At 62.4% G+C, this 25236-nt stretch overlaps 1 protein-coding gene across 13 annotated transcripts in view; it reads right to left on the bottom strand.

Moving 5' to 3' along the window:
• Window positions 1-25236, bottom strand: part of FBRSL1 (fibrosin like 1) — an 84426-nt gene that overhangs the window by 36973 nt on the left and 22217 nt on the right. For all 13 annotated transcript variants that reach the window (XM_045815713.2, XM_045815716.2, XM_087857459.1 and 10 more), the window contains exons 3-4: window positions 15342-15446; window positions 13260-13295 (exon numbers count right to left, since the gene is read on the bottom strand). In XM_045815713.2, the coding sequence (XP_045671669.1) occupies window positions 13260-13295; window positions 15342-15446 (141 nt within the window). The remainder of the gene's footprint in view (window positions 1-13259; window positions 13296-15341; window positions 15447-25236) is intronic.

Below are 25236 nucleotides of genomic sequence, written 5' to 3'. Positions count from 1 at the left end.
AGAAAGTCACAGTGAGTCTGATTAATTATGCACAATAGCTGGATGGGGACCCTGCAAATCCCATTCTTGTTTACTCAGCTAATTCACTTTTTATGAGTGTTTAGGCTTTAAAGCAAAACAAAGCACTAATTACCCAATTAACGAGCAATTAAGTTACTGCAGCCTAATAGCCCAAGTGCGGACGGCCTCCACGGGCTGATGATGAGTGAGACCCACTTAGCAGAGACGCACAGCTGGAGCTGCACAGGAGCACTTGGGAGGAGGGAGGCAGTCATGTCACCTGTCCCAGGTGGGGCAAGCAAGGACAGATGGGGCCAGTACCTGCCCTCACCACGTGCCTCCCCCAGAGCAGCCCAGAGAGGCTGTACCACTTGCCTGCCCAGCCCCACAGCCCCTCATGTTCCCACCCTGAGTGTCTGCTTCTCGGATACAATGGGGAGCTCGGGGTGGCCGCCCACATGGAGACCTTCTTGTGGGCAGTACTGGGCAGTGGTTTGGAGCTTTGAGAAAGCCCCACAGAGGCCACCTTACAGAGACAAGGACAGTCCTGCAGCTGGGCAGTGGGCTTTTTGGGGCCCTGAGAGATGAGTGGGTTGGCATCCCTGCCTCCTGCTCCCAGGCCTCCTCCTGCATTTTGAGACTTGGCTGAGAGCAGCCTCTGAGGGAAGCCCATGGTGACACAGTGTGGGGCCTGTTGGCCCTGAGCCCCAAGTCTGCACTGGGGCTGGAAACTGCAGCTTGTGAGTGGCCAGTGGCATGATGCCACATCAGAGGGGAGAGTCTGGGGCACAGAGTGCTGGGCAGAGCCAGTGACTGAGTCACTGAGTCAGAGGGGAAGCCAGCTGGAAAGGAGCCACCCCTCTAACTCTCCAAATCTCAAGACGACTGGAACAGAATTCTGATCCTTCCACTGCTTGGCCCACGTGACCTGCCTTGCTGCCTCCAGACAGAATGCATGGATTGATGGAAGGATGCACGAAAGACTTAGCATGGTGCACACAGTACCCAGACGGAGCTGGCAGGGAATGAACACGTGGATGGACAAATGGACGGATGGATGGATGGATGGATGGATGGATGGAGGAAAGACTTGGCATGGTGCACACAGACCCAGATGGAGCTGGCAGGGATTGAACGCATGGACAGACGGATGGATGGATGGATAGATGGATGGATGGAGGGAGGGAGGGAGGGAAGACTTGGCATGGTGCACACAGTACCCAGATGGAGCTGGCAGGGATTGAACGCATGGACAGACGGATGGATGGATGGATGGATGGATGGATGGATGGATGGATGGAGGAAGACTTGGCATGGTGCACAGAGACCCAGATGGAGCTGGCAGGGATTGAACGCATGGACGGATGGATGGATGGATGGATGGATGGATGGATGGATGGATGGAGGAAAGACTTAGCATGGTGCACACAGACCCAGATGGAGCTGGCAGGGAATGGACACGTGGATGGACAAATGGATGGATGGATGGATGGATGGATGGATGGATGGAGGAAAGACTTAGCATGGTGCACATAGTACCCAGATGGAGCTGGCAGGGATTGAACGCATGGACAGACGGATGGATGGATGGATGGATGGATGGATGGATGGATGGATGGAGGAAAGACTTGGCATGGTGCACAGAGACCCAGATGGAGCTGGCAGGGATTGAACGCATGGACAGACGGATGGATGGATGGATGGATGGATGGATGGATGGATGGATGGAGGAAGACTTAGCATGGTGCACACAGTACCCAGATGGAGCTGGCAGGGATTGAACGCATGGACAGACGGATGGATGGATGGAGGGAGGGAGGGAGGGAGGGAGGGAGGGAGGGAGGGAGGGAAGACTTGGCATGGTGCACACAGTACCCAGATGGAGCTGGCAGGGATTGAACACATGGACAGACGGATGGATGGATGGATGGATGGATGGATGGATGGATGGATGAAGACTTGGCATGGTGCACACAGTACCCAGATGGAGCTGGCAGGGATTGAATGCATGGACGGATGGATGAATGGATGGATGGAGGGAAGACTTAGCATGGTGCACACAGTACCCAGATGGAGCTGGCAGGGATTGAATGCATGGACAGATGGATGGATGGATGGACGGATGGAGGGAAGACTTGGCATGGTGCACACAGTACCCAGATGGAGCTGGCAGGGATTGAACGCATGGACAGATGGATGGATGGATGGATGGATGGATGGATGGATGGATGGATGGAGGAAAGACTTGGCATGGTGCACACAGTACCCAGATGGAGCTGGCAGGGATTGAACGCATGGACAGACGGATGGATGGATGGATGGATGGATGGATGGATGGATGGAGGAAAGACTTGGCATGGTGCACACAGTACCCAGATGGAGCTGGCAGGGATTGGACGCATGGACGGATGGATGGATGGACGGATGGAGGGAAGACTTGGCATGGTGCACACAGTACCCAGACAGAGCTGGCAGGGAATGAACACATGGATGGACGGACAGATAGAGGAACAACTTGGGCTCTGACCACTGATGTCTGAACTGCCCTATCCTCCTGCTCCCAATGCTGGTCTCAAGGTGGTAGCACTTCCGAGGGTGTTCTGGGTTTCACAGTGAGGGCCATCCCACAGCACCAGTGTGAAAAACCCAAATGACTTTTAATATTCTCTGGTTGCAGTAACCAAAGACATCAAGGAGAACCGGGCACTGCTTTGTGGGATACCCTGTCCGAAACCCTCGCCTATCAGGGAGGAGGAACTTGGGGAGTGCCCCATGGCAAGAGCAGGCGTGGAGGACACCCCTGCCTGGACGGATGGAGGCCTGGTGCCCAGGCTGCTGGCTGTGCTTGGACACCAACTCTTACCGCAGCTGGGGCAGCCCTGCCCTTCCTGGGAATCTGAGCCCCAACAGGGCTGCCCCTGCACCCCTCCACACCCTGCTCTGTGCCCCTCTATTCCCAGCAGCAGCTCCTGGCCACACAGCTGGCCTCCCCCTGCCCGCATGATGCCCTCGCGGGCACACACCTGCACACCCACACGGATGCACGCATGGGCTCCTGCCCCCACACACGTGGTCAAGCTCCTGGGCCTGTATGAATGCCATCCCCCCAGGGGCGCTCAGTGGCACCCCGGGACCCTAGCCTGATGGCCCCTCCACGTTCTCTCCCCTTCCTGCTCCATCCACTCTGTGCACTTTTGCTCTGACAGGCCACACATTTACTCATCCCTCCTGTTTCCCACCCGCCCTTCCTTCCACGGCCCCCATGAGAGTGGGGATTTCTGGGTTTTCTTCAATCCTCTGACCTCAGGGCCTGGAGCACCCCTCACGTGCAGCAGGTGCTCAATAAACACGCGGAAACCACCAACGGCCACGGCGTTACACTCCTGAGCTGGGGGGCCCTGACAGCTTCTTCCGACCCTTCCCGGCTCCCCCAAGCCTCAAGGGGACCCTCAGCTCCCACCTCAGGGGCCTTACCGGGCCCTTGGTCCATTCCTCCTGCACACCCACGGACGGCACGTCAGACATCAAGCCCACGCTTCCTTCTTCTCGTTAGCGGCTCTCCCACCAGCCCTTGCTGGGCCGGAAGAATTAACGAGCCCGTGTCAGAGAATGAATAAAAGATGGCCCGCAGCCCCGCCGCACGCGGCTGACCTTTCGTGGAGTCGACTGTACTAATATATTCTCCTGTTGTCAGACTCAAAGCGCTAACTGCCTTATGAATTATTTATCAACACAAAAAGTCTTAACCAGAACAGTGTTAACATTAATTCCTAACCTTCTGTGCCCCAGCTACTCTGCGTGTTCCACGTAATTGAATTTCAGCTTCCGCCTGGCACCCAGGCTCCCAGCAGCCCCGCCCGTGCCCACCCTCGCACCCAGGCCTGCCCTCCCTCCAGCAGTGGCTCCTGGCACGTGTGGCCCCTGCCGTGAGGGCTCCTGTGTCCAGCCTCTGCGGACAGGGCTGGGCCTGGTCACCTGGTGGGACGGGAGTCCTTGGCTCAGAACGAAATTGCCCTGGGCTGTTCCCAGTGCCCGGGCCGGCGGGGCAACACAGGCACCGGGCAAGAAGGCAGAGCCCGCTAGGGACCTCCAGCGGAGGGCTCATTCGGAATGGGGAAGGAAGGCCGGGGGCTGGCAGAGGCGGGAAGCCCTAGTGACCCCCCCACACCTCAGGCCAGGAGCAGAGGGAGGGCGTGGCTGCTCTGCCCCTCTGAGACGTCCCCCAGGCTGGGGGCGGGCAGGGCTGCAGGCAGGTTCCTGTCTGGGGGTGTCAGGGGAGGACCCAGCAAGGCGAGGGGGCTATGGTGGCCCCCACAGCCCCTCCTGGAGTCCACGCTGAGTGCAGGCCCAGCCAAGAGAACACCGCGGGGTGACCGTGCTGTCCAAGGCTCAGCCTCACGCTGCCCCAGCCAGATGTCCCCAGGTGATTCCAGGGGATGCCATGGAGACACAATTCCCTACAGCTGAGTCCACAAAGCAGTGAGACAGGACAAGACAACTAGGACGCAGCCCTTAGCGGGCAGCGGCTTCTAAAGTGTGGCACGGTCTTCCCTGTGGAATGCGTGAGAGGAGGGGCCCTGCGCACAGGCTGGAGTCTTCAGGGACAGGGATGCAGGGGGCATCCGGGTGGCTTCTCCTGGCAGTCCCTGTGAAGTGACGGAGGCAGGCCCAAACCCGTGGCCCACCCACGCGCCTGACCCCCCGCCAGCCCAGTTGGGGGCGTTCTCCTGCCAGCTGCTCCGAACCAGCAGGTGGGCTGGTGCCTGCCCCTCCGCGGCTTTGGCTGAACTCTCTTTATGGGCCTGTGGCCAGTTTGAAATAAAATAACGAGGGGAGGGGGATTTTAAAGATGGCTGGACAATGCCACAGGGACGGGCTGGTTTCTCAGGAACGTATGCTCTCCTGCCACTAAACCCAAGCCGTGCTCGGATGGCAGCACAAGAAATGGGACACAGCTGCGTGACCCCCAAGTCATGGGTAACTGCAGTCCAGGGCTCCAGGCCCCCAGCTGGAGGAGATTGCCCTGCCACACTGGACACCTCCCAGAACCCAGGCCCCCTCTTGCTGACAGCGCCCCAAAACTCCCACGGAGTGACCTGCCCAGACAAGGCCCAATGGGCTGGCTGTGTTTGGGTTGCTGGGACCAGCCTTACCTGAAGCCTGCCTCCCCTTGTCAGCCCTGGGAGCTGGCTGGGCCCCTTAACCTCCATGTGGCCCCTTCCTTCTTCCACTCGGTCCTGACCTCAAAATGGCGCTTAGCCTGATGTCGCCTGCCAGCTCCTCTCTGACCACAGGGCACACTCACTCCCAGCAACCTCCATCTGAAAGCACCTGCCGCTGATGGGTTTTCTCCCACTGTCTGCCCACTAGGGCAGGGACCCAGAGGTTGGCTCTGCTTGCACCCCCAGGGGATGGGCCCTCCTGGGCCAGGTGGTGCTGAGGCCACGGCATCGTCACAGACACGTAGCGCTCCACAGTGATGTGCGCTCTGTGGGTACCACGACGTGGGCAATGCAGGAACAGCAAGCACGTGGGATGCTCCCCCCTCTGTGCTCCAGCCTCTTGCAGAGAAAATGGAGGCCCCAGCCCCATGGCTGCCTCACACTCCTCCCCTATACCTGAGATCCCTGCCTGACTTTGCCCAGCTGTCCCTCCCCAAAGGGAGGGCTATGGGTGGGGGAGGGGGCAGATGGCATCTGGCTCCCCATCCCTGTCCCCAATCCCGGTGCCCGGGAGCCATACATGACTTTTGCAGGCAGCTCTGACACCTGTTCTGATAGCAACAGAGTGTGGTCCCAGCCATCCTGCTGGGCCAGGTACGGTCCCTTCCTTGCCCAAGGCCCTGGGTCCCAGGGCTGGGAGGGGCCAGGGGCTGACCTGGTCTGTGCTGCTGTGACCTGACTGTGACCTCTGGGGGCTCCTGGATGCCTGCGGCCCCAGCACATCTGCAGCACCGCTCTGTGAGTGGGGATGGGGGGGGCGGAACACCAGCAGGGTGGGTCAAGATGCCAGTGGCGCCTCCTTCCAGGGGGACCGCTCCTGTCCACCTCCAGCACCTGGCAGGACAAAGGGGTGGGCATGGGAAGTTTCTCTGACCAGCAGGGTAAGTCCCCAGCACCCTGGGATGGGAAGGGCATGCGACCCTGGTGCACCTGGTGCACACCCGCCCTGGCCAGGCTGACCTCTATCTGGGACAGCAGAGCGAGGGGACAAGGACCAGGCTACCTGCAGAGAACAGCCACAGAAAGACGAGGTTCAGAAATGTTCCCATGTGATTGCCCCAAACCTGCAGACACACACAGCTGCCTGCAGAGCCTGCTGACAAGGACATAACCGGAGACGGAGCAGCCTTCCCCCTCGACATTAGCACCCCTCCCCCTCGACACCAGTACCCTCCCCCTCGACACCAGTACTCCCACTCAACACCAGCACCCCTCCCCCCAGACACCAGCACCCCTCCCCCTCGACACCAGCACCCCTCCCCCCAGACACCAGCACCCCTCCCCCCAGACACCAGCACCCCTCCCCCTCGACACCAGCACCCTCCCCCTCGACACCAGTACTCCCACTCAACACCAGCACCCCTCCCCCTCGACACCAGCACCCCTCCCCCTCGACACCAGCACCCCTCCCCCCAGACACCAGCACCCCTCCCCCTCGACACCAGCACCTCCCCCTCGACACCAGTACTCCCACTCAACACCAGCACCCCTCCCCCCAGACACCAGCACCCCTCCCCCCAGACACCAGCACCCCTCCCCCTCGACACCAGCACCTCCCCCTCGACACCAGCACCCCTCCCCCTCGACACCAGCACCCTCTCCCTCGACACCAGCACCTCTCTAAGCACCCCCCACACAACAGCACCTCCTCTGCCTGGTGCATCTTTCTCCTCAGCACTTGCCACCAGCTAAAGCACTGGGCAGGGCAGGTCACCTGCTTATCTTTTCATCCTCTGTTCTGTCCTGCTCTGTCTGGGGGTACACAGCAACTCACTGTTGCCCCCTTTCTGGAAGAACCTGCAATCTAGTTGGTGGGAGTGGGGGCTGCAGGACCGCCACAGGAAGGGGGCTCAGGAACGGGGCCCCCCTCCGGCCACTTCTGCTGAGCACGCACGAAAGGGCCCGCCCGGCTGTGCTGGGCCACACCCTCGTCTGTCTCGGCAGCAGGCCGGCTTCCCTGCAAATACACTCTTGGATGCACCCAAAGGCCATGTTCACAACCTTACCACCAGCCTGATGAGGCAGTGCGGGCAGGCAGGGCTGGGCCCCCTGACTCCAGCCACGGCGTAAGTGCTGGGGGACAGGGACACAGGGCTCCTTACCAACCCACAGGGAAGGACTTCCGTGCCCTATCAGCTGGACAGTTGTGGGCCACGGCTGCATCCCAGGGCCTTAGGACGTGGGCTGAGTGAAGGGTGGGTGCAGGGGCAGTGGACGGGAGATCTGACAAGAGCCAGGCCAGGCCGGGGCTGCATCACAGGTAAGGACACCGTGCTCGAACACACCCGGCCGTCCCTGCCAGCCCGAACGGCGGCACCAGCAGCCAGCTAAGGACTGCCCCCGTGCTCAGAGGTCGTGAGCAGAATGCAGCTCCCCGACTCCAGGGAGAGGCTGACTGGTTTTTATTGCTTTTGTACAAATGACGGCCGCTCAGAAGTGGCCCAAGGAGCAGGGTAATGGACGTCATAAACCTGCCTTGTATAGACAGAGCCTGCTTCGGGGCCTGCCAGCGCAGCGGGGGTCAGCGGAGGCCTATGCCGTTCAGGGGGGCGGCTGGGGACCGTGAGTGCTGGGCCACTCCTGGGGAGCCGACAGGTCTCAGGACGGCGAGGGGCACCCCAGGCACCTCCCTGCCAGCCCCCCGAGGAGTACAGCTGGCTAAGGGCTTCACTGCACACACCCACCCACCCTCCTGCAGTCTGACACCTCAGTGGGACCTGGGTCCACCCCATCTCATGCTGCACCCCCCCCCCATTATAACCACAGAGGTCCCTGGCTCGAGAGGCAAACCCGACAAGTGGCCTGTATACCCATCCAGTGACCTCGGGCAGAGCAGGCTGCACCCCTCCTGCCAGGGCTTGGGTGACCCAGGGTGGGAAAGCAGGTGCAGAGCCAGGAGCTTCCACCCCTGGGAGGAAGGGGTGGCCCGAGGCCCCCCCGCTGCACATGTGCACACGTGTACAAGCCCCCTGTGCCCCTTCTCCCCCGGGTATAGGGCTCCGTGTGGTGGAGTGTACCCCACATCAGCCTGTACCCGTCTCACAAAGTGTGGGCACCCTCCTGCTGAGAAAAGGGGCCTCGGCCCTGTCCCGTAAGTCCAGGCAGGTCTGGTGATGAGAGAGTGCGGGAGCCACACCACCCATGCTCCCTCCCCTGGGGACCCTGGTTCCAGCGCCAGGCCGTGAGGAGGCCTCACCAGCCCGTGCAGGGACCACACACGGAAGCCCACATGGGGGGGAGGGGGACGGAGGCCCGGGCACGGGTGTGAAGGAACAGGGCTGTGGGTCCCCCTAGACGGGGCTGTACCAGCACAGCGCCAGCTCTGCCCTGCTGCCCAGGCGCTGAGGTGCGGGGGGAGGGGGGCAGCCAGGGACACACCGCCGGCCACGGCAGCCTCCTCCATGGCCCTGTGGCCAGCACCAGCTGGGCTCCAGGCGGGAGGCTGGTGCTGCGGCTGGAGCTGCTAGGAAATTAGTGGTCTGCAGCCCAACCGAAACCTGGAAATGAATTTCCAAAAATCCCCCAAAGGCAATCAAGCCAATTGGCTCATTATCCCCTGTGCAGGGGTGCTGCCGGGGCAGGTGTAGAGGGGGGCCGGCCCACCGCAGAGGAGCCGGTGGGCATCCTGTGCCCTTCTGCGCCTGGCCTGAGGCCGGCTCTCCCGCACACACCCGCTTGGCCTCCCGGCTGCCTGGCCTGGGGAGGAGGCGGACGCCCCTTCCTCCCCAACCTGCCCTGCTCTGCTGGGAACTCCTCCTGCGTCAAAGTGAGAGCTTCACCTGAGGCCCACCCTCAGCCCCGCCCGGCCCTCACCTCTCACGGCAGCCCCCTGCCCCTTGCTGCGCTTCGCATGGGAAGGTGGACCCCTCCCACCGCACGGCCTTCACACTGGCTGCTCCAGGGTCACTAGCAGGGTTGAGAGGCCTCCCCCTGCCCCCCCACCCCATGTACACTTGTGGCCACCTGCAGCCTGGCCTCGCCCTTCCCTACCACCTGGTCGCCGCTGCCCTCACTGCCTCCAACTAGGAGCAGTTCTTATCGGCTTGATGCACCATCTTCTCCACGGCACGGTGAGGCCCGCGGGGCAGGGACACTGGCCATTCAGTTCAGTAAACACTGGTGGAAGGGAGGAGGGCGCACGGGAGAGGAGGTTTGAGAGCCCCAGGATGGTCCTGGGAAGGGAGGGGACCTGCGGACTGGCCCGCCTGCTCCGGGTCTCAGCTCGGGCCCTCGGGGGCACGTGGGGTGGGTTCTCTGACCCCTGCACCTCAGCATCCTTACCTAGCGGTTCGGGGGTCATTGCCTTGGTGACAACGTCCTCGTGGAGGGCCTGAGGCCTCCCGGGCTCATTGCAGGTGGCGGCCAGTGGCATCACTGCTATTCTGCCCCTGCTCCTGTCCGCAGCCCCACAGCCTCTGTGGGCACAGGCCCCTTCCAGAACACACCATGCACCACACTCGGCTGGCCTCCCAGCCCCGGCAGGCATCCAGCTCCGCATCCCCCTTTCATAAAGGAGCCCCCACACCCTGCTTCAGAGGGGCTGGGTCGTCACGTCCGCAGCTGCCAGCAGCCGAATGGAGAAAATCACTTTCCAACTGATCTCCTGGCACTAAGGAGCATCTGAGGTGTGCTGGGGAGGCTGCACCAGGCTTTCGGGACAAGCTGTCAAGGATGAGCAATAACTGGGGATTTGCTGGGGATAAACCTCACAGAATTAAATCCCTTTAAGTACGGTCTATAAAGCAGGTCAGATGACAACTGCCCTGGGTCACTAGTGCAGGGACACTGCTGGGGACAGACATGAGCCCTGCCGAGCCTGAAGCCCCACTTAGACACCCACAAGCAAGGCCCCTGGGGCACACTTGCATACCGGCATGCGAAGCCACAGGCCACACAGGCACCTGTGCCATGCCCGTCACTTATGCACAGATACACTCGTGGCACACACACCCCCTTCCAGATGGACATGCAGACGGCCCAAAAAGAAACACGGGACACTGGTATGTGCAGGTGTGCACAGCCGTGACACGGAGACACAGGGAACATGGCACACAGTCTCCTCTCACAGAGCCACCCACGAGCTGCACACAGGGCAGGTGCAGGCAGAAGCCACACGACCTACCCACTGGAACATGCATGCACACGCCCGCACGCGCACGCAAGCACAGGCCTCGACCTCAGTGTGCACGCTCAAGTGTCCGAGGGTCCCATGGTGGGACTGGATTTAGAGGCAGGGTCACAGCCCCTTCTGCCCAGTCCAGCTGGCCCAGCCCTCACGCCCCTGGTGGGTAGCGCCAGCAGCCACAGACAGCTCTGGGAGACTAGTGCACATAGAGATCTGGGTGCTGAGCTCACAGTGCTTGCCAGGCCTGGGCCTGGCCACCCACCTGCCCCCATCCTGCCTACTCCTACTGGATAAGGGTCACCTGGGTTGTTTCTGGCTGCTCCAGTGCCAGACGCACCTCTGCTTCTGGGAGGGCCAGGCCAACCACCCACACCCTGCAGGGCCTACCAGCACACACCAGGGACAGGCACACACACCTGCTCACACCAGGGCCTAATGCACACACACCTGCTCACGCCAGGGACCAGCACGCACACCTGCTCACGCCAGGGCCTAATGCACACACACCTGCTCATGTCAGGGACCAGCACGCACACCTGCTCACACCAGGGACCAGCAGCACACCTGCTCACGCCAGGGACCAGCACGCACACCTGCTCACGCCAGGGCCTAATACACACACACAGGGACCAGCACGCACACCTGTTCATCCCAGGGCCTGATGCACACACACCTGCTCACGCCAGGGACCAGCATGCACACCTGCTCATGCCAGGGCCTAATGCACACACACAGGGACCAGCATGCACACCTGTTCATCCCAGGGCCTAATGCACACACACCTGCTCATGCCAGGGACCAGCACGCACACCTGCTCACACCAGGGACCAGCACGCACACCTGCTCACGCCAGGGCCTAATGCACACACACAGGGACCAGCATGCACACCTGTTCATCCCAGGGCCTAATGCACACACACCTGCTCACGCCAGAGACCAGCACGCACACCTGCTCATGCCAGGGCCTAATGCACACACACCTGCTCACGCCAGGGACCAGCAGGCACACCTGCTCACGCCAGGGCCTGATACACACAGGGACCAGCACGCACACCTGCTCACACCAGGGCCTAATGCACGCACACCTGCTCACACCAGGGCCTAATGCACACACGCCTGCTCACGCCAGGGACCAGCAGCACACCTGCTCACGCCAGGGACCAGCACGCACACCTGCTCACACCAGGGACCAGCACGCACACCTGCTCACACCAGGGACCAGCACGCACACCTGTTCATCCCAGGGCCTAATGCACACACACCTGCACATGCCAGGGACCAGCATGCACACCTGCACATGCCAGTGCCTGGTGTGCACACATAGGAACCCCCACGGCCCCAGCAGCAGGCTGGGCCTGTCCCTGCTACCACCTCTCACTCCCGTGCAGTGGCCATGGGAGGTTAAGCTACAAGCAGCTGGCACATTAATTATGGATTCTTCTCCAGGAAATATTCAAAGGAGCTCTCTGGGGAAAAGACCATGAGTAACACAGGCAATTTGGAAGCAGAAGGACTGCCCAGTGGCTCTGGCAAGGAGGCTCGGGGCAGGGAGACCCCAGCTGCCCAGGGGCTCTCAGACCTGGAAGGAGGCTCCAAATGGGGTGTCCCTGGGCCTGGCCCCTCTGGGACCCTCTGTGGCTAGCACACACCCCTTACCTCACCCACAGCTGGGGGTCCTGGCCCCTCACTCTCCCCAATCCCGACCTGCATCACACAGTGTGTTATCGCCAGCCACTTCCCACACTGGCAGGTCTGCCTTTTCTGTCCCCAGCGGGAGCCCAGTGCTGGCACAGCCCAGAGTGCCACTCTGTCCAGGAGCAGTTGATACGCTGAGACAGCCCGACCAGTGGGAGGAAGGGGCAGGGCAGGGCTGCCACCCATGGCTGTGACCAGGGACCCAAGGAGGGCAGGGCTCCCCTGGGGAGACACCCCTCCTGCATCAGGATGTGACCACCACCCAGAAGCGTACAGTCCACCAGGTGCAATGCTAGAAAACACTGCACCTGACCCACCTGACCCTGAGGTCAGGGCGGCTGGGGGTCAGGGGAGGCCCAGGGGCGCACGGTGTCCCTGCCACACAGAAAATCAGTGGGTTAATTACATATCCTATAAAAAGCTGATGTGATTTAGAGAAGCAGCCCAGCCTGACTGGAACTGTGGAGCTCGCAGTAAATCAGGGGCTGTGGGGGGGGGGGGGGATGAGGCAGGCGGAGCCCAGGCCCCGCCCCCCAATGAGCCCAAACGGCTGTAAATCCGCACAAATAGCTTTTATGGAGCTCTGGGTTTTATGGCGTCATTAACGTTCCTCCTGATACTTAAGGCGCAAGGAAATGAAGTCCTGAGGAAAGGGTAGGGGCTGCTCCCCTGGGGCTGGGGCAGGGGCAAGGGGAGGGGCAGGGGCAGGAAGTAGGGAAGTAGGGAAGTAGGGAAGTAGGGAAGTAGGGGAGGGGCAGGAGCAGGGGAGGGGCAGGGGGCGGGTGTAGGGAGGTGGCCCCCACAGAGCTGGAACCGGCAGGCGCTGGCCAGCCACCTCCTGCCCCCGGGCCCAGGGGCCTCATGCCCAAGTCCAGGGCGAGCATGGAGCACACACGGGGATGTCAGGTCCCTGGGGGGCGGCTGCTCGGTGCCCCTCACTCTGAGTGCCTCCTGGCAGGACCCGAAGGCAGAGCCCTCAAGGAAGTCAGGGAATGAGGGTCAGCTGGTCTATCCCAGGGCAGGACCCAGAGGTGTGGGATGCCCCCTCCCTATCTCTGCCGGCGTGCCCCCCCCCCCGCCCCGCAGGGCCAGGACCACCCTGAGGTGTGTGGCTCCAGGGGCAGCGTGTGGGACGGCTGCGGGCTGCAGAGGCACAGGGCACGCAGGGGTCCAGCCAGCGGCAGGGGTGGGGGGGGCAGGGAGGTCGGCACACTTACCGAGTAGCCTCTGCCTGAGACGGCCTGCGTCGAGCTCTGCGGGGAAGGAAGCACAGTCAGCAGGAGGGTCACGGCCCCCAACCGCGGCCGCTCTTCTGAGGACACCCCCCCTTGGCCCAGGACCTGAGCCTTCTTCAGAGCCCCGGTCCCGGGGTGCTGACAGCCCTAGGGCCACTCCCGGGGGGCGGGGGGCAGGGGGCGTGAGGCCAGGGCCCAGAGCCCCAGCGGCCTTGTGCCTGTGCCTGAGGACCCGTGTTCAGAACCTTCCTCCAGACACTCAGGAGACGTGGCTCAGCCCAGTGCAGTGAACCCAACAGAGGGGCAGGCAAAGTCACCATGTCCCCCCAGAGATGGGCTCAGCCCTTGGGCACATCTTGGCCCCTCCCAGAGGGTCAGGTTCCATCTTGAACCACAGGGTTCTACCAGTCACGGGAATGCAGGGAGGCAGACCCGTCCCATGGCTCCAGTCTGCAGCCCACCCCTCTGTGCCCAGGTGGGCCTAACCCTGACCGCCCAGCAGACTCCAGCCTCCCAGGGTCACAGGGTTGCTGGGGGGGGGGGGGGGCTGGGGGCAGGCTTCCCGGAAGGGAAGCTGGACAGGTAACCTCGGGGCCACAGAAGTGAGATTACAGGGCACACCCGTGGCCACCCAGGGAGGTCCCTTGAGGGAGACCCAACAGGCTTGGGTGGGCATTTCAGATGCGCAGGGGAGAAACCGGCGAGGAGCCGGGCCCTGCAGGCAGCTGCGTGGGGAGGGGCATTCCTCTGCAGGGCGGGGAGAGGGCGCAGGAGAGGGCCACAGGGCCGGTGGATGTGGGGGTGGTTCAGGGCGTGACTAAGAAGCAGGTGCTCAGCGGGCCAGTGCAGGCTCCTCCCGGACCGCAGACCAGGGTCCAGAGCGTGCTAGGAGGGATGGAGGTCTGGCTGCAGATTCCTCCAGGACAGTGGGTGACCACGGGGTGGGGGGAGGGGTCCCCCCACTGCAGCCTGGACTGCTCCGCTCTGCACGCAGCACCCCATCCAGCCTCGGCCGGGGCTCTGGGACCCTTCCTTCCCCAGACAGACCCTGGCCATGTCCTGGGAGGGCTCACCCTGGCAGGGGGGCCCCCACTCCTAAGCCTTGCTGGCGGGGGTGGGTGGGGTGCTGTGACTGCTCTCCAGTGTGCGCCCTTAGGGCCATCCCTGATGTGCTCAGAATCCGTCCTCACGTGTCCCACTGGCAATTAGAGTCCGAAGTAGGGCAGCCCCACGGCCCCAGACAATTACCAGCCTATTTTCCCATCTTGTGGCAACAAGCTCGGAGCCGGAGCCTGGCAATTCGGCCCTCCTCCTGGCCTCCCCCCACTGGCCGCGCCCCCAGGCCCCTATTGAGATGATAATGAGAGACGCTCACTGCACTCAGTCAGCCAGAAACCCAGCCCCACGCCTCTGCGCTTCTGCAGCTGGGGGTCTAGGAAGACAAAGGCCTCTTGGGAGGGCGGCTCCCCCTCCTGGGACCCCTCTCCCCCAGCTCCATCCTAGTCCTCGCTGTGCCCACCTACTCCCTCCTCCAAGTGGCTGTGGCCAGGGAGACCCAGGGGCCCTGGAGGGTACACAGCACTCCCACTTCTGGCCACGTCCCAAGTGCACTGCCCAGGTCATCAAGGCTCAGGGACCTGTCCTCTAGGGCACTCTCTGTCCCCAGACCGGGACCTCCTCGCTCCCAGGGGCGGAGCAGGCCCGCCCAGCAGGCCAGAAACACTTCCCTCCGCTGTTCCCAGCACGGCCCTGCCTCCCTGCCCACTGCCCAGCCAGCAGCACCTGTGGGCCAGGGCAGGCCCCCAGCTGGACAAGAGCCTCCCCGTGGCTCTTGCTGGGGCCTCATCAGGGTTCCTCATCTAAACCTCTCCTAGCGGGGAAGTCCTAATTAGTGAAAAATCGTGTTTTAATAAAGGCAAAATGCTAATTGCAAAGGCAAAACCCTGAGTGAGACTCTCAGGTGCTAAGCATGCCGGCTGCGGTGTTTGCTGGAGGTGGGGGGCCAGCTGGGGGCACCCGAGGGACACAGGAGCGTTTGGCTGAGCAAGTGGCTGGGGCACTCACGTCACTGAGCTGGTCCCGAGAACTGCTCGTCCGGGAGCTGGTGGCTTCGTGGAGGCTGTCATCCCCACTGTGGCGGTCGCCCCCTCTGGACGCAGTGACCTTCATCTGGGGACAGGGAGAAGCAGGCTCAGCAAACACAGACCCAAGCCCTCTGCCTATGGGGGCAGGGTAAGGGCACAGCCAGGGTCAGGCTCCTCACCCCTGCCCTGACCTGCTCACCCACACTGAGCCCCGGGCCACGGCCCAGGGAGAGGGCAGCAGGGGCAAGACTCTGCAGAGCTAACCATTTACCACTTGGAGCGGAAAGAAACAGCCAGAAAAGCAGACGGCACATGATGACATAATGCCGCTGCGAGCTCTGCCCTGGTTTCCTGGAGGCGGTGGGCCGCCCCGCCCCATCTCGCCCGCCGCGGAGTTGGACACTGGGCCTCCGCGCAGGCCGGCGGCAGCTCACGCACCCTCGTGGCACCCAGCACCGCACAGTCCCAGGTCTGCACAGCTGGGTGTGCACCAGCCACTCCCCACTGTGTGACCGAGGGCCACTGCTAGACCTCTCTGTGCCCCCGCGCTGTGTCCAGGAGGACGGCTGCTGCTCTGGCGTATGTTGGCCGGCATCTCCCGCTCCTCACGCAGAAGCCCTGATCAGACGCTTGTGCCCACCTTTACAGACGGCCACACCAAGCCCAGAAGGTTAAGTGGACCCAGCATTACTGTCCCTCTTTTCCTTTTCACTGGGAAGTAACTTCAGCCCGCTGCAGCTCAGCCCCAACGCTGACCTCCCGCAGCCAGGGAGTCACCACCCCCCAACCACGTGGCCCAGGTGTCCTGGGCTCCCCCATTCACTGTCTGGGGTCCCATCACCTGCCGACCCCCCAGCCTCCCTATTCTGGAGCGTTCCCACAGCTCCGTCCTCTATGTCGACGGTCTATGGCAACCACAGACCATCCGCGCCCCGTCTGTGTGCCTGGCGTCTTCCTTGGAGTAGACCCAGGTGGCTGCTGACCCCTCTCCCTGGTGCTGCCCAGCACCCTGTGGGCCAGCGTGCAGACACCTCGGGGCCTGTGAGTGTCCTGCCCTCCTCTTCGCCCCCAAGCCTCCTCGCTCAGTCCAGTGCCCATGAGCACAAGAACGCACAGAATCCGCCCCGTGACCAGGGTCCCCAAGGCCTGGCCAGGTCCGGAGCTGACGGCCAGTCCTCCACATCCAGCCATTCTGTCTCAAGCACCCTCCAGCCTGGAGACCCTGACTGGGCCAAAGGTCAGGATGGGTCTGCAAGGCACACTGGCTATGATCTAGAACATTCATGAGTCCCGTGGAAACACCCTCAGGACCTAGGCCCCTCCTCCTGTAGACCCCACAGAGGCTCAGCCAGAGCCTCTCTTGAGGCAGCCCCTCAGAGCCCCTGCTCCCAGGGCCACCCCAGGTCCCTAGATGGGGATATAGCCCCCAAAGCCATGACCCACCAGAGCATAAATGACAAGACAGAACCAGTGTCCGCAATCCACAGCCCAAGACCTCAGGTGGAGGGCCCAAGGGAGGCCCAGGCCTCAGCACCACCCTCCTTCCCCGAGGCAGGCCAAGGGCGGGGTCCTGGCCCCACTCCAGGCAGAAGCCCCCACATCACAGGCCTGTGGGACCCCTGCCTCCCTTGCTCCATCCTGCTCAGCTAAGTGCTGCACATCCAGACCCTGCCAGCGTGGCCTCTTCTGACTGCCCCCGTGGCTCAGCTTCCTCACCTGTGAAATGGGGGTGCCCATCGAGCCCCTCACATGTGATGGGGCGTGTGTGTGCGCGATGCAGTGTGTCTGATACAGTGAGCGTGTGATGCAGTGCGTGCGATGCCGTGTGCGTGCGATGCCGTGTGTGTGGTGCAGTGTGTGCGTGTGCGTGCGGGCGTGTGGGAGATGCAGGTCTAGCTGCCTGAGCCCTGGGCCGGCACCAAGAAGCCACCAGGTGTCACTGTTGTCACCCGCAGGCTCCCGCACTGCTCCGGAACCCACAGCAGCCCTCCCCCAAAGTGGGCCCTTCCTTGCTGCCTTGCTGGGGGGAGCCTCCTAAGAAACCAAGAGCTATTGTCCAGTGCTTCTCAGAGTGGGGTCCCTGAGCCAGCAGCATCAGCGGCACCCGGGAACTTGTTAGGAGCACAAATCTGCATTTTCAGGACCCACATCAGGCTTACTGAATTTGAAACTCAAACCATGTCACCAGGCCCTCTGGGAGACTCTGCGTGGCTCCAGCTGAGATCCAGGGCTTTGATCATTAGTAATCACCCCCATGAGCCCCACACTCACTGCTGGGGGACAGCAGCTCAGGTTGAGCCCAGGGCAGGGTCCCTGCCCCAGGAGAGAAAAGCTAGACCTAAAGAAGTGCAGGGACAGGAAAGGACCAGTGCAGGACTGCCACATACGGTTGTGAACATTGTTCACTGCACAAGTTTACCCGGTAAGGGGAGAGGGGATGGAGAGGCTAAGCTACAACCCCCACACAGCTGAAATTGGAAGAGGGAGGATGCCACATTCCACTTCACACACACAAACAGCCTGTCTGCTCTCTGAGCCGGGCCCCAGAAAGGATGCCTCAGACTGACTCCTCAGTGGTACCCTGCAGGAGGGGCAGGCTGGGGTCTGTCACCCTTCCTCAGGGGGCCAGTTTTGGCTCTGAAAGCCTTATTTCCCAGAAAGTCCTGTAAAACTGAGTCCTGCGTCTTGGGAACCACCCCAATCCCAGACACAATGGGATGGCCGGTTACCTGCTTCTGTCCCCAGGCCAGGACCCCAAACAGCGCGAGCTGGGGTTTGGCTGTTCTGTAGACACGCCTGCTTCCCTAACTGCTTAGAAATGTTGCTGGCCAGCTATGCTGAGGGTGGGGTCAGGGATGGCACACCTCTGCTTCCAGCTGGAGCTGGAGAGGTATCAGAGTCCCTGGGCCTTCAAGTCCACGTCCAGGGCCAGAGGGTGCCCTGATTGCTCTGGGAGGCTAGGGGGAGCCCCTGTGCCCCCCACTGAGCCTCGTGGTCCATCCACTCATCCATCCAACCATTCATCCACCCACCCATCCATTCATCCATCTGCCCATCCATCCACCCACCCACCCACCCAACTATTCAGCCACTGACCTATCCATCTATACATCCATCTGCCCACCCACTCATCCATCCACCCACCCACCCATCAGTCCACCCCCGACCTATTCATCAATGGGCCCAACCATCTACCCACCCACCTGTCCACCTACCTACCCCTCCATCCATCCACACATCATTCCATCCATCCATCCATCCACCTGTCTACCTATCCATTCACCACTCATCCACCTGTCTGCCCAGCCACCCAGTGCTTACAGGGTGCCTATGAACTGGCTCTGTTCTGGGCAGCGAACACAACACACACATTCCCATCCTCCTGAAGCCTATGGAGAAAGACTGGCACGTGGTTAGCAGGCAGTCACAAGTACCAAGACAACAGCAGAGGAAAAAAGATGGGGCTGCCAGAGAGGGCTTTACTGAGAAAGTGACTTCTGAAAGGTGTGGAGGCAAGTCAAAAGGCTAACAGGAGGGGCACCCGGGTGGCTCAGTCGGTAAAGCATCTGTCTTCAGCTCAGGTCATGATCCCAGGGTCCTGGGATCAAGCCCCGCGTCGGGCTCCCTGTTCAGCGGGGAAGTCTGCCTCTCCCTCTCCCTCTGCCCTGCTCCCTTGCTCCTGCTGTCTCTCTCTCTTAAATAAATAAAATCTCTAAAAAGAAGGAGGAGGAGGAGAAGGAGGAGGAGACTAACAGGAAGAGTGGAGAACAGAGAAAGATAGGCTCCCTGAGGGGAGGGGAGCCCGAACACGGAGCATCCGTAGCTTCTGCGGTGTAAACACACCATAGTCTGAAAACCGGCTTGTAAATTCTTGTAGCCGTCGACTCCCGCAAGGTGGCATGCCACCAGAGCGCGCCCTCAGACTGGTGCTGACTGAGGGCCATGTAGAGGTATGGCGTTGCCCTCCCTCTGGCAGGACCAGGTCATGGCTCCCAGAAAGGTGGGGAGAGAACAATCCCCACAGACCGGCGTCACAGGGCACTGCCAGCAGACTGTGGGGTTAGGGACACCACTCTCAGGCTGGGGCACACCAGGAGCAACCTGGGCTTCTTTTTTTTTTTTTTTTTTTTTTTTTTTAAAGGTTTTATTTATTTATTTGACAGAGATAGAGACAGCCAGCGAGAGAGGGAACACAAGCAGGGGGAGTGGGAGAGGAAGAAGCAGGCTCCCAGCGGAGGAGCCTGATGTGGGGCTCGATCCCGGAACGCCGGGATCACGCCCTGAGCCGAAGGCAGGCGCCTAACCGCTGTGCCACCCAGGCGCCCCGCAACCTGGGCTTCTGAGCTCTCTGGCAGCAAGAGCAAGGCCACAGCAACTCACCCGCGAAGAACCCCTCCCAAGACACCTCCCCAGATACCCATCCTTCCCTGACTTCCCCCCACAGCGCCCTCGGACCAGGCTCCCCCGCACATTCCAGGAGGAAGAGTCTACCTCCTGGGCCGGCAGCCGAGCAAACCAGGCCAGACAAGCAGCATGTGGCGGCACTTGGCGATCAGGCCACAGGGGTGGGGGCTGTTGGGGGTGAGGGGAGTGGGTGGCCAGTCCACAGGACGCTGCTAAGAAAGGGCCCAGGAGGTGGGACCCAGCAGTGCCCCTGGGCAGACAGGACTGCCCATGGCTGGTAAGCCCCTTGCTCCCTGGACGTCAGCATCCCAGGCCAGGGCTGTAAACTTATAGCTCTGCCCAGGAAGCCCCCTCGTGTGTCTCCAGGCCTGGTTGTCCCCCGGGATCCCCTACTACGTGCTCTTCCCACCGGCAACAGGCACCCAGGTCCCTGGGGCTCAGTGGGGCCTCCTGACCCCGCAGAACCTGCCCCCCATCCCACCTGGCACATGCGACCACGGCCCTCCCCACGGCACATCACAGCGCAGAACGCGTCATATGACTGCTGTGTTCTGTTCCGCGCGTGCCCCTCTCAGCTCCAGCGCCTGAACCCATGCCCGGCAGAGGCCTGGACTCTAGGTCCGGTTCTACGGTGAACGTGGGTGGAGGCTGCCTCAGGGAGCCCCAGCGCTTGGGGCAAGGCCGCAGAGCAAGCCAGCCCAGGGAGGGGCCCTTCATGCGGACAGTGCAAACACACTCGGGCGGCAGGGCGGGCCTGGCAGGCAGGAGCAGGCGAGTGCTGGAGTACAAAGGCCCCCAGCCACATACAGGACTGCATACACAGCCCTGGGCTCTGCTGTGTGCGCTCAACACCCCTCTTAGAAAGTGAAAAACGGGTCATGGCTAAGCTTGGGTGTTTTCAGGCTGGCGTCCCCTGACTGATGGCAGCGTCCACTGGTGAAGCGTGGTCCTGCAGCCCGCTGAGACTCATGGGGGGAGTTCTTAGGGCTGCGCGTGGGGTCAAATGCAACCAATGTGAGGAGATCCCAGTGCTCCCACTCCTCTGGGAGGGCCAACACCTACTCAGGTGATAAGCTTGGGCCCTGCTTCTTCCAGAAATCCTTCCCGATACCCTGGCCACTGCATCGACAAGGCTGGGCAAGGGACCGTCCAGGATCCCGTGGCCCCACGTGTCACTCTGCAAGTGAAGCAGGGTCACTGGTTGGCGTGTCTGTCTCCTGCATTAGGCTGTGAGTCTGTCCCGGACGACCTGGCACAGGGCCTGGCGCAGGGAAGGGGGCTCAGGCAGTGGAGTGTTCCCACGGACAGCCAGGTCCCGAGACGCAAACTGCTCTCTCCAAGGCTGGCCACGCCTTCCACGCTCCCTGCTTTTCCATGGAGACTTGGACGGGTCGATGGGTGGATGATGGACAGGCCGAACATGGACAGATGGGTAAGACGGACCACAGATCATGAGGGATGCTGCTGAGGCCACCACCCAAGACGACGCAGGGACAGCAGGCTCTGGGGGACACGAGCTGTGGGTAAGCCCTGTGTGTGTCCGGGTGTGGCCCCCCCTTGGCAGAGGGACAAGACGAGCCGCCGTGTCCGGCCCCCACAACTGTATGAGTGGGCTGACGCAGGGCCCCCTGGGCTCCAGCCAGCCTCCATCACCTGCTTGGCCCCCGTCTTTCTGAAAAACTAACCTGATTCAAGCCACCCAGAGCCCCCTTGTGCCCACAGAAGCCTCCCACTCGGCGGCTGCCCACAGTGGGGGGCTGGCCCGTCCACCGCCAGCACGCGATCCTAGGAACACCATCGGCTCACGCCCTGCTTACCAGCCCCAGCGGCGCCTGTGCAGGATGGCGCCCTCCCGAGTGCCAGGCACTCGGCCGCTCCCCGGGCGTGCTGGGAGAGGCTCCCTGATCCCTCCTCCACGGTAGGCCCTTCTCCCTTCATGGGCAGGCCTGTGGGCACCTCAAAATCCCTCCACCTGTTTCACACCTGTCCTCCCCACTGGACTTCAAGCTTCGTGAAGGTAGGGACTGTCTTCTGTCTTGCTCCCTGCGGCATCCTGGGGCCCAGACAGGGAAGGCCAGGAAGCTCGTGCTGAATGGTGAGCCCTTCCCTCTGAGGCAGCGCTGTGATGACCTGGCAGGCCAGGTGGGGCCAGGGGGGCCGGTGCCTGCCACCCTGCATCCCATCTCGCCCCACCCTCTCAAGCCCCCCCAGGCCGCGCAGGGCCCGACTCTCGGCTCCCGTGAGCACCCCGTCTGGGGTGGGAGTTCAGCGCTTGCACCTGAGCCCCAGCCTGCTGAGCGGTCTGGCTCGGAGGTGAGTGAGAGAACGAGGGCAGTCCCACCATGACAGCTGAGAGACGCTCCCGCCTGCACCGGGCACAGGCGTGTGTGAGGCATTGAGGATGCTCCCCCGACGGACGGACGGGGAAACGGGCCTGAAGGGAGGAGAGGTGGGGTCTGAGCCCCTGGCCGTTCAGTGGCAACCCTGGTGCGGGAAGGAGTCGGGGACAGGGCAACTGTCTCCGCAAGTAGGAGCCAGCCGCTGCTCTGAGACTTCACTTAATTATTGCTCTAACCCACAGCCCTGAGCGAGGAGTGACATCACCCCGCGGCACAGAAGGGAAGAGCAGGCCCTGAGGGGTGGAGTCGGCTGCCCAAGGCCGCCCAGCGCCAGAGCCAGAGGCGGCTCCCGCCAGGATGCGAGTCCCCTGGTGCCCAGTACTAACGGGACACGGACGGCCACTGTGGGCCTCCAGAGCTCTGCCACGACCCCCACCCGCCTCCCCCAGCATCTGCCTCTGCCAGGCCCAGGTCCTGCAGCTGGGCCGTGAGCGAACACAGCGGCACAGGGCACGAGGGGCCTGGAGGAGAGGGAAGCGGAACGTCGGGGTTCATCAGTCAGCCAAAAGGAAGGCACGCTGGGGCAGGAGGGGGCCTCAGGTCCCCAGGAATCGGGACTTTACTGAGGGCAGAGGGGGAGGACATGCTCCAATGGGCTCCGTAGAAGAACCTCGCTTCCTACAGACGGCAGGGAGCCAGAGCCCGGGAGGCCAGTGGCGGCCACAGTCGCGGGAAGGGGCACAGGCACGGGCTGCAGGAACGGAGCTGCCTGGGTGTGAACACCGGCCCACCCAGCACCCTGCAGTCTCAGGCGACCAGGCTGCGTCCCTGCGGTTCGGCCTGCCATCCTCCACCTCGTCGGAAACAGGCAGGTAACCACGCCACTACGTCCTGAGTGTGGCCAGCGATGCGAGAGGCGATGCCGGCGCCCACCCCGGCCTGCAGGGCGGGAGGCCCGCCTTCTCCCGCGCACACATCCGCGCTGCAGAGCTGATTTCCTCCACAGATACAGGCCCACGCAGTCATCCGCCTCGTCTCGTCCGCAGGGTCAGGCCACATCTCCCCCGCAGCCTCCCCTCGGCTGGCGACTCCCGGTGCCTGTCTAGGCAGCTGCGGCACGGCCCCCTCTCTCGGGCCAACCCCGGGCCCTGGGGACCTCTGTTCTTCCCCTGTCCAGCCGCGGCTCAGAATAACTTGGGGCCTTGCCCGTGTTCTCCACTGTTTCCTGGTTCATGAATGCCCACTCTTGTCTGTGTCATTCCTTTCTTCGGGTCCACCCTCTCCAGTTCCTGGCGCCCACCAGCCTCACACCTGTCTCCTCCTCCAGCACGGGCACCAGGGGTGACTGAGCACGGACGATGAATTCTGATGGCCACTTCCACTGAGTTATTTTCCAATGAAGTCTCATTCGGAGAGACATTTAGAAGGTGGAAGCCAAGGACTGGCCTTGCGTGGGGGCGGGGAGCAGGGAAAGGCGGCTGCCTGTTTCCGGCCCATCACGTAGGCAGACGCCAGCTCACCCCTGAGGTCGGAGGCGGCTTACGTCCTGACGTCTTCTGGCCCATTCGTGCTCGGCGACAGGGGCTGTGGTATCCGAGGGCAGCTTCTGGGCTGACCACGCTGTTCTGCGGGCCAGTGGCAGGGATTCAAACCACAGGCTGGCTGCGCGCGAGCTATGAGCCATGAGCGCGAGAAGAGACTCAGGGAGACAGGTCACTGTGGACCCTCCACACCCCACAGGCTCGAAGCCACGTGGTTCCGGAGCACGTGAATGGGCGGGTCGGAACGGAGAAGAGCGACACACACACCACCTTCCTAAGACTTGCTATCAAGAGAGGGAAAAACGTCCCACTGACACTACTTTGAACACAGAAAATTACATATTAATTCTGTCACCTGTTCTTTAATTTCAACGCGGCCACAAGATGTTCACAACTGTGTGGCTCTCGCCACGACCCCATCACACGGCACTGCTGTTACGCTCTATCTGCAGGCTCCGAGGTGTCTTCAACAAGGTCCCGTGGCCCCTCGAGGAGGCTGGTGGTGCCCCTCAGTCTCGGCACCCCAACCCTGGGCCTGGGGCAGGGTTCTTGACAAATCCCCCAGGCAAAGTGGGGGGTGAGACATGACCACTGCCTTCCTTAAAGCCCCCTGGTTTTGGCAAGCTGTGTGGACGTGTGGGGGTCACTGCAGCCTCTGGCCAGGCCAGGAGGGCGGGCCCGTTTCTCTGCCCAGCTAAGCAGTGCTGTAGCCTGGATGCAGGCCGGCCCCTCTAACACATTAAGGGACTGAGACACTTTCTGTGGCTACTAGAACCGAGCTCCATGGGGCAGGGCTGGTCCGCACGGGCCCGGATGCCTCTTCTGTGTCCGGAGCAGCCCCTGGTAACGGAGGTGCGGGTGGAATCCTTGGTCAGTGAGCGGTGGGGCAGTCCAGGGGCTCCTTCTCCCTGGGGCTTCCGAGTGAGAGGGCGGGACTTGTCAGGACCGCCCTGACATTTATCTGAGCTCAAAGCCTGCTCACGGAGCACGTCCACGCTCGGCAGAAGCATACATGTACACGCACACACATGGATGTGTGCACGGTGCAGACAAGCTCCTCCCGGAAATCCTGGACTGGGTGTCCCAGGCGAGCGCTGGGTGAGGCCCGCCAGGGCTGTCCCCATGCCCGGGCCCCGCCCCTCCCAGGGCTCTCCCACCTTCCACCAGGTCTCCCGAGGGGTCTCCTTCCTCCCAGCGAACAACCACACCCGCCACCACTGCCCTTGCTCGTCACCGGCCTAGCAGGGACCAGGCATGGTCTCCTCCTCAGGGCCCCATTTGCAGACGGGGGTGGGGGTGGGGGGTTTATGAGAGGTGAGCTATAGGGCTTGGAGGGAGACCCCAGCAGAGCTGCACCCAGGCTCCTGTCTCCATTCAAGGGGCCCCCTGGAGCAACCCTGGATCTCCCTCAGACCCACATCACCCCCAAGGACTCAACCTACCCCCAATCTTCAGGCCAAGCTGCCCCCATTCTCCCCAGGACGTGGCAGGCCACACCCCACACCTCTGGCCTTGGGGCCATGTAAGCTGCCAGGGCCCAAACCTCTACCCCCAGGCCACGCAGGGCCCACACAGCTGTGTCCTTTGTCCA

Source organism: Ursus americanus, chromosome 30, assembly GCF_024610735.1.
Source record: "Ursus americanus isolate L20-20 chromosome 30, mUrsAme1.1.p, whole genome shotgun sequence".
In the NCBI taxonomy this organism is placed as follows: domain Eukaryota; kingdom Metazoa; phylum Chordata; class Mammalia; order Carnivora; family Ursidae; genus Ursus; species Ursus americanus.
This window is presented reverse-complemented; position numbering and strand designations above follow the sequence as displayed.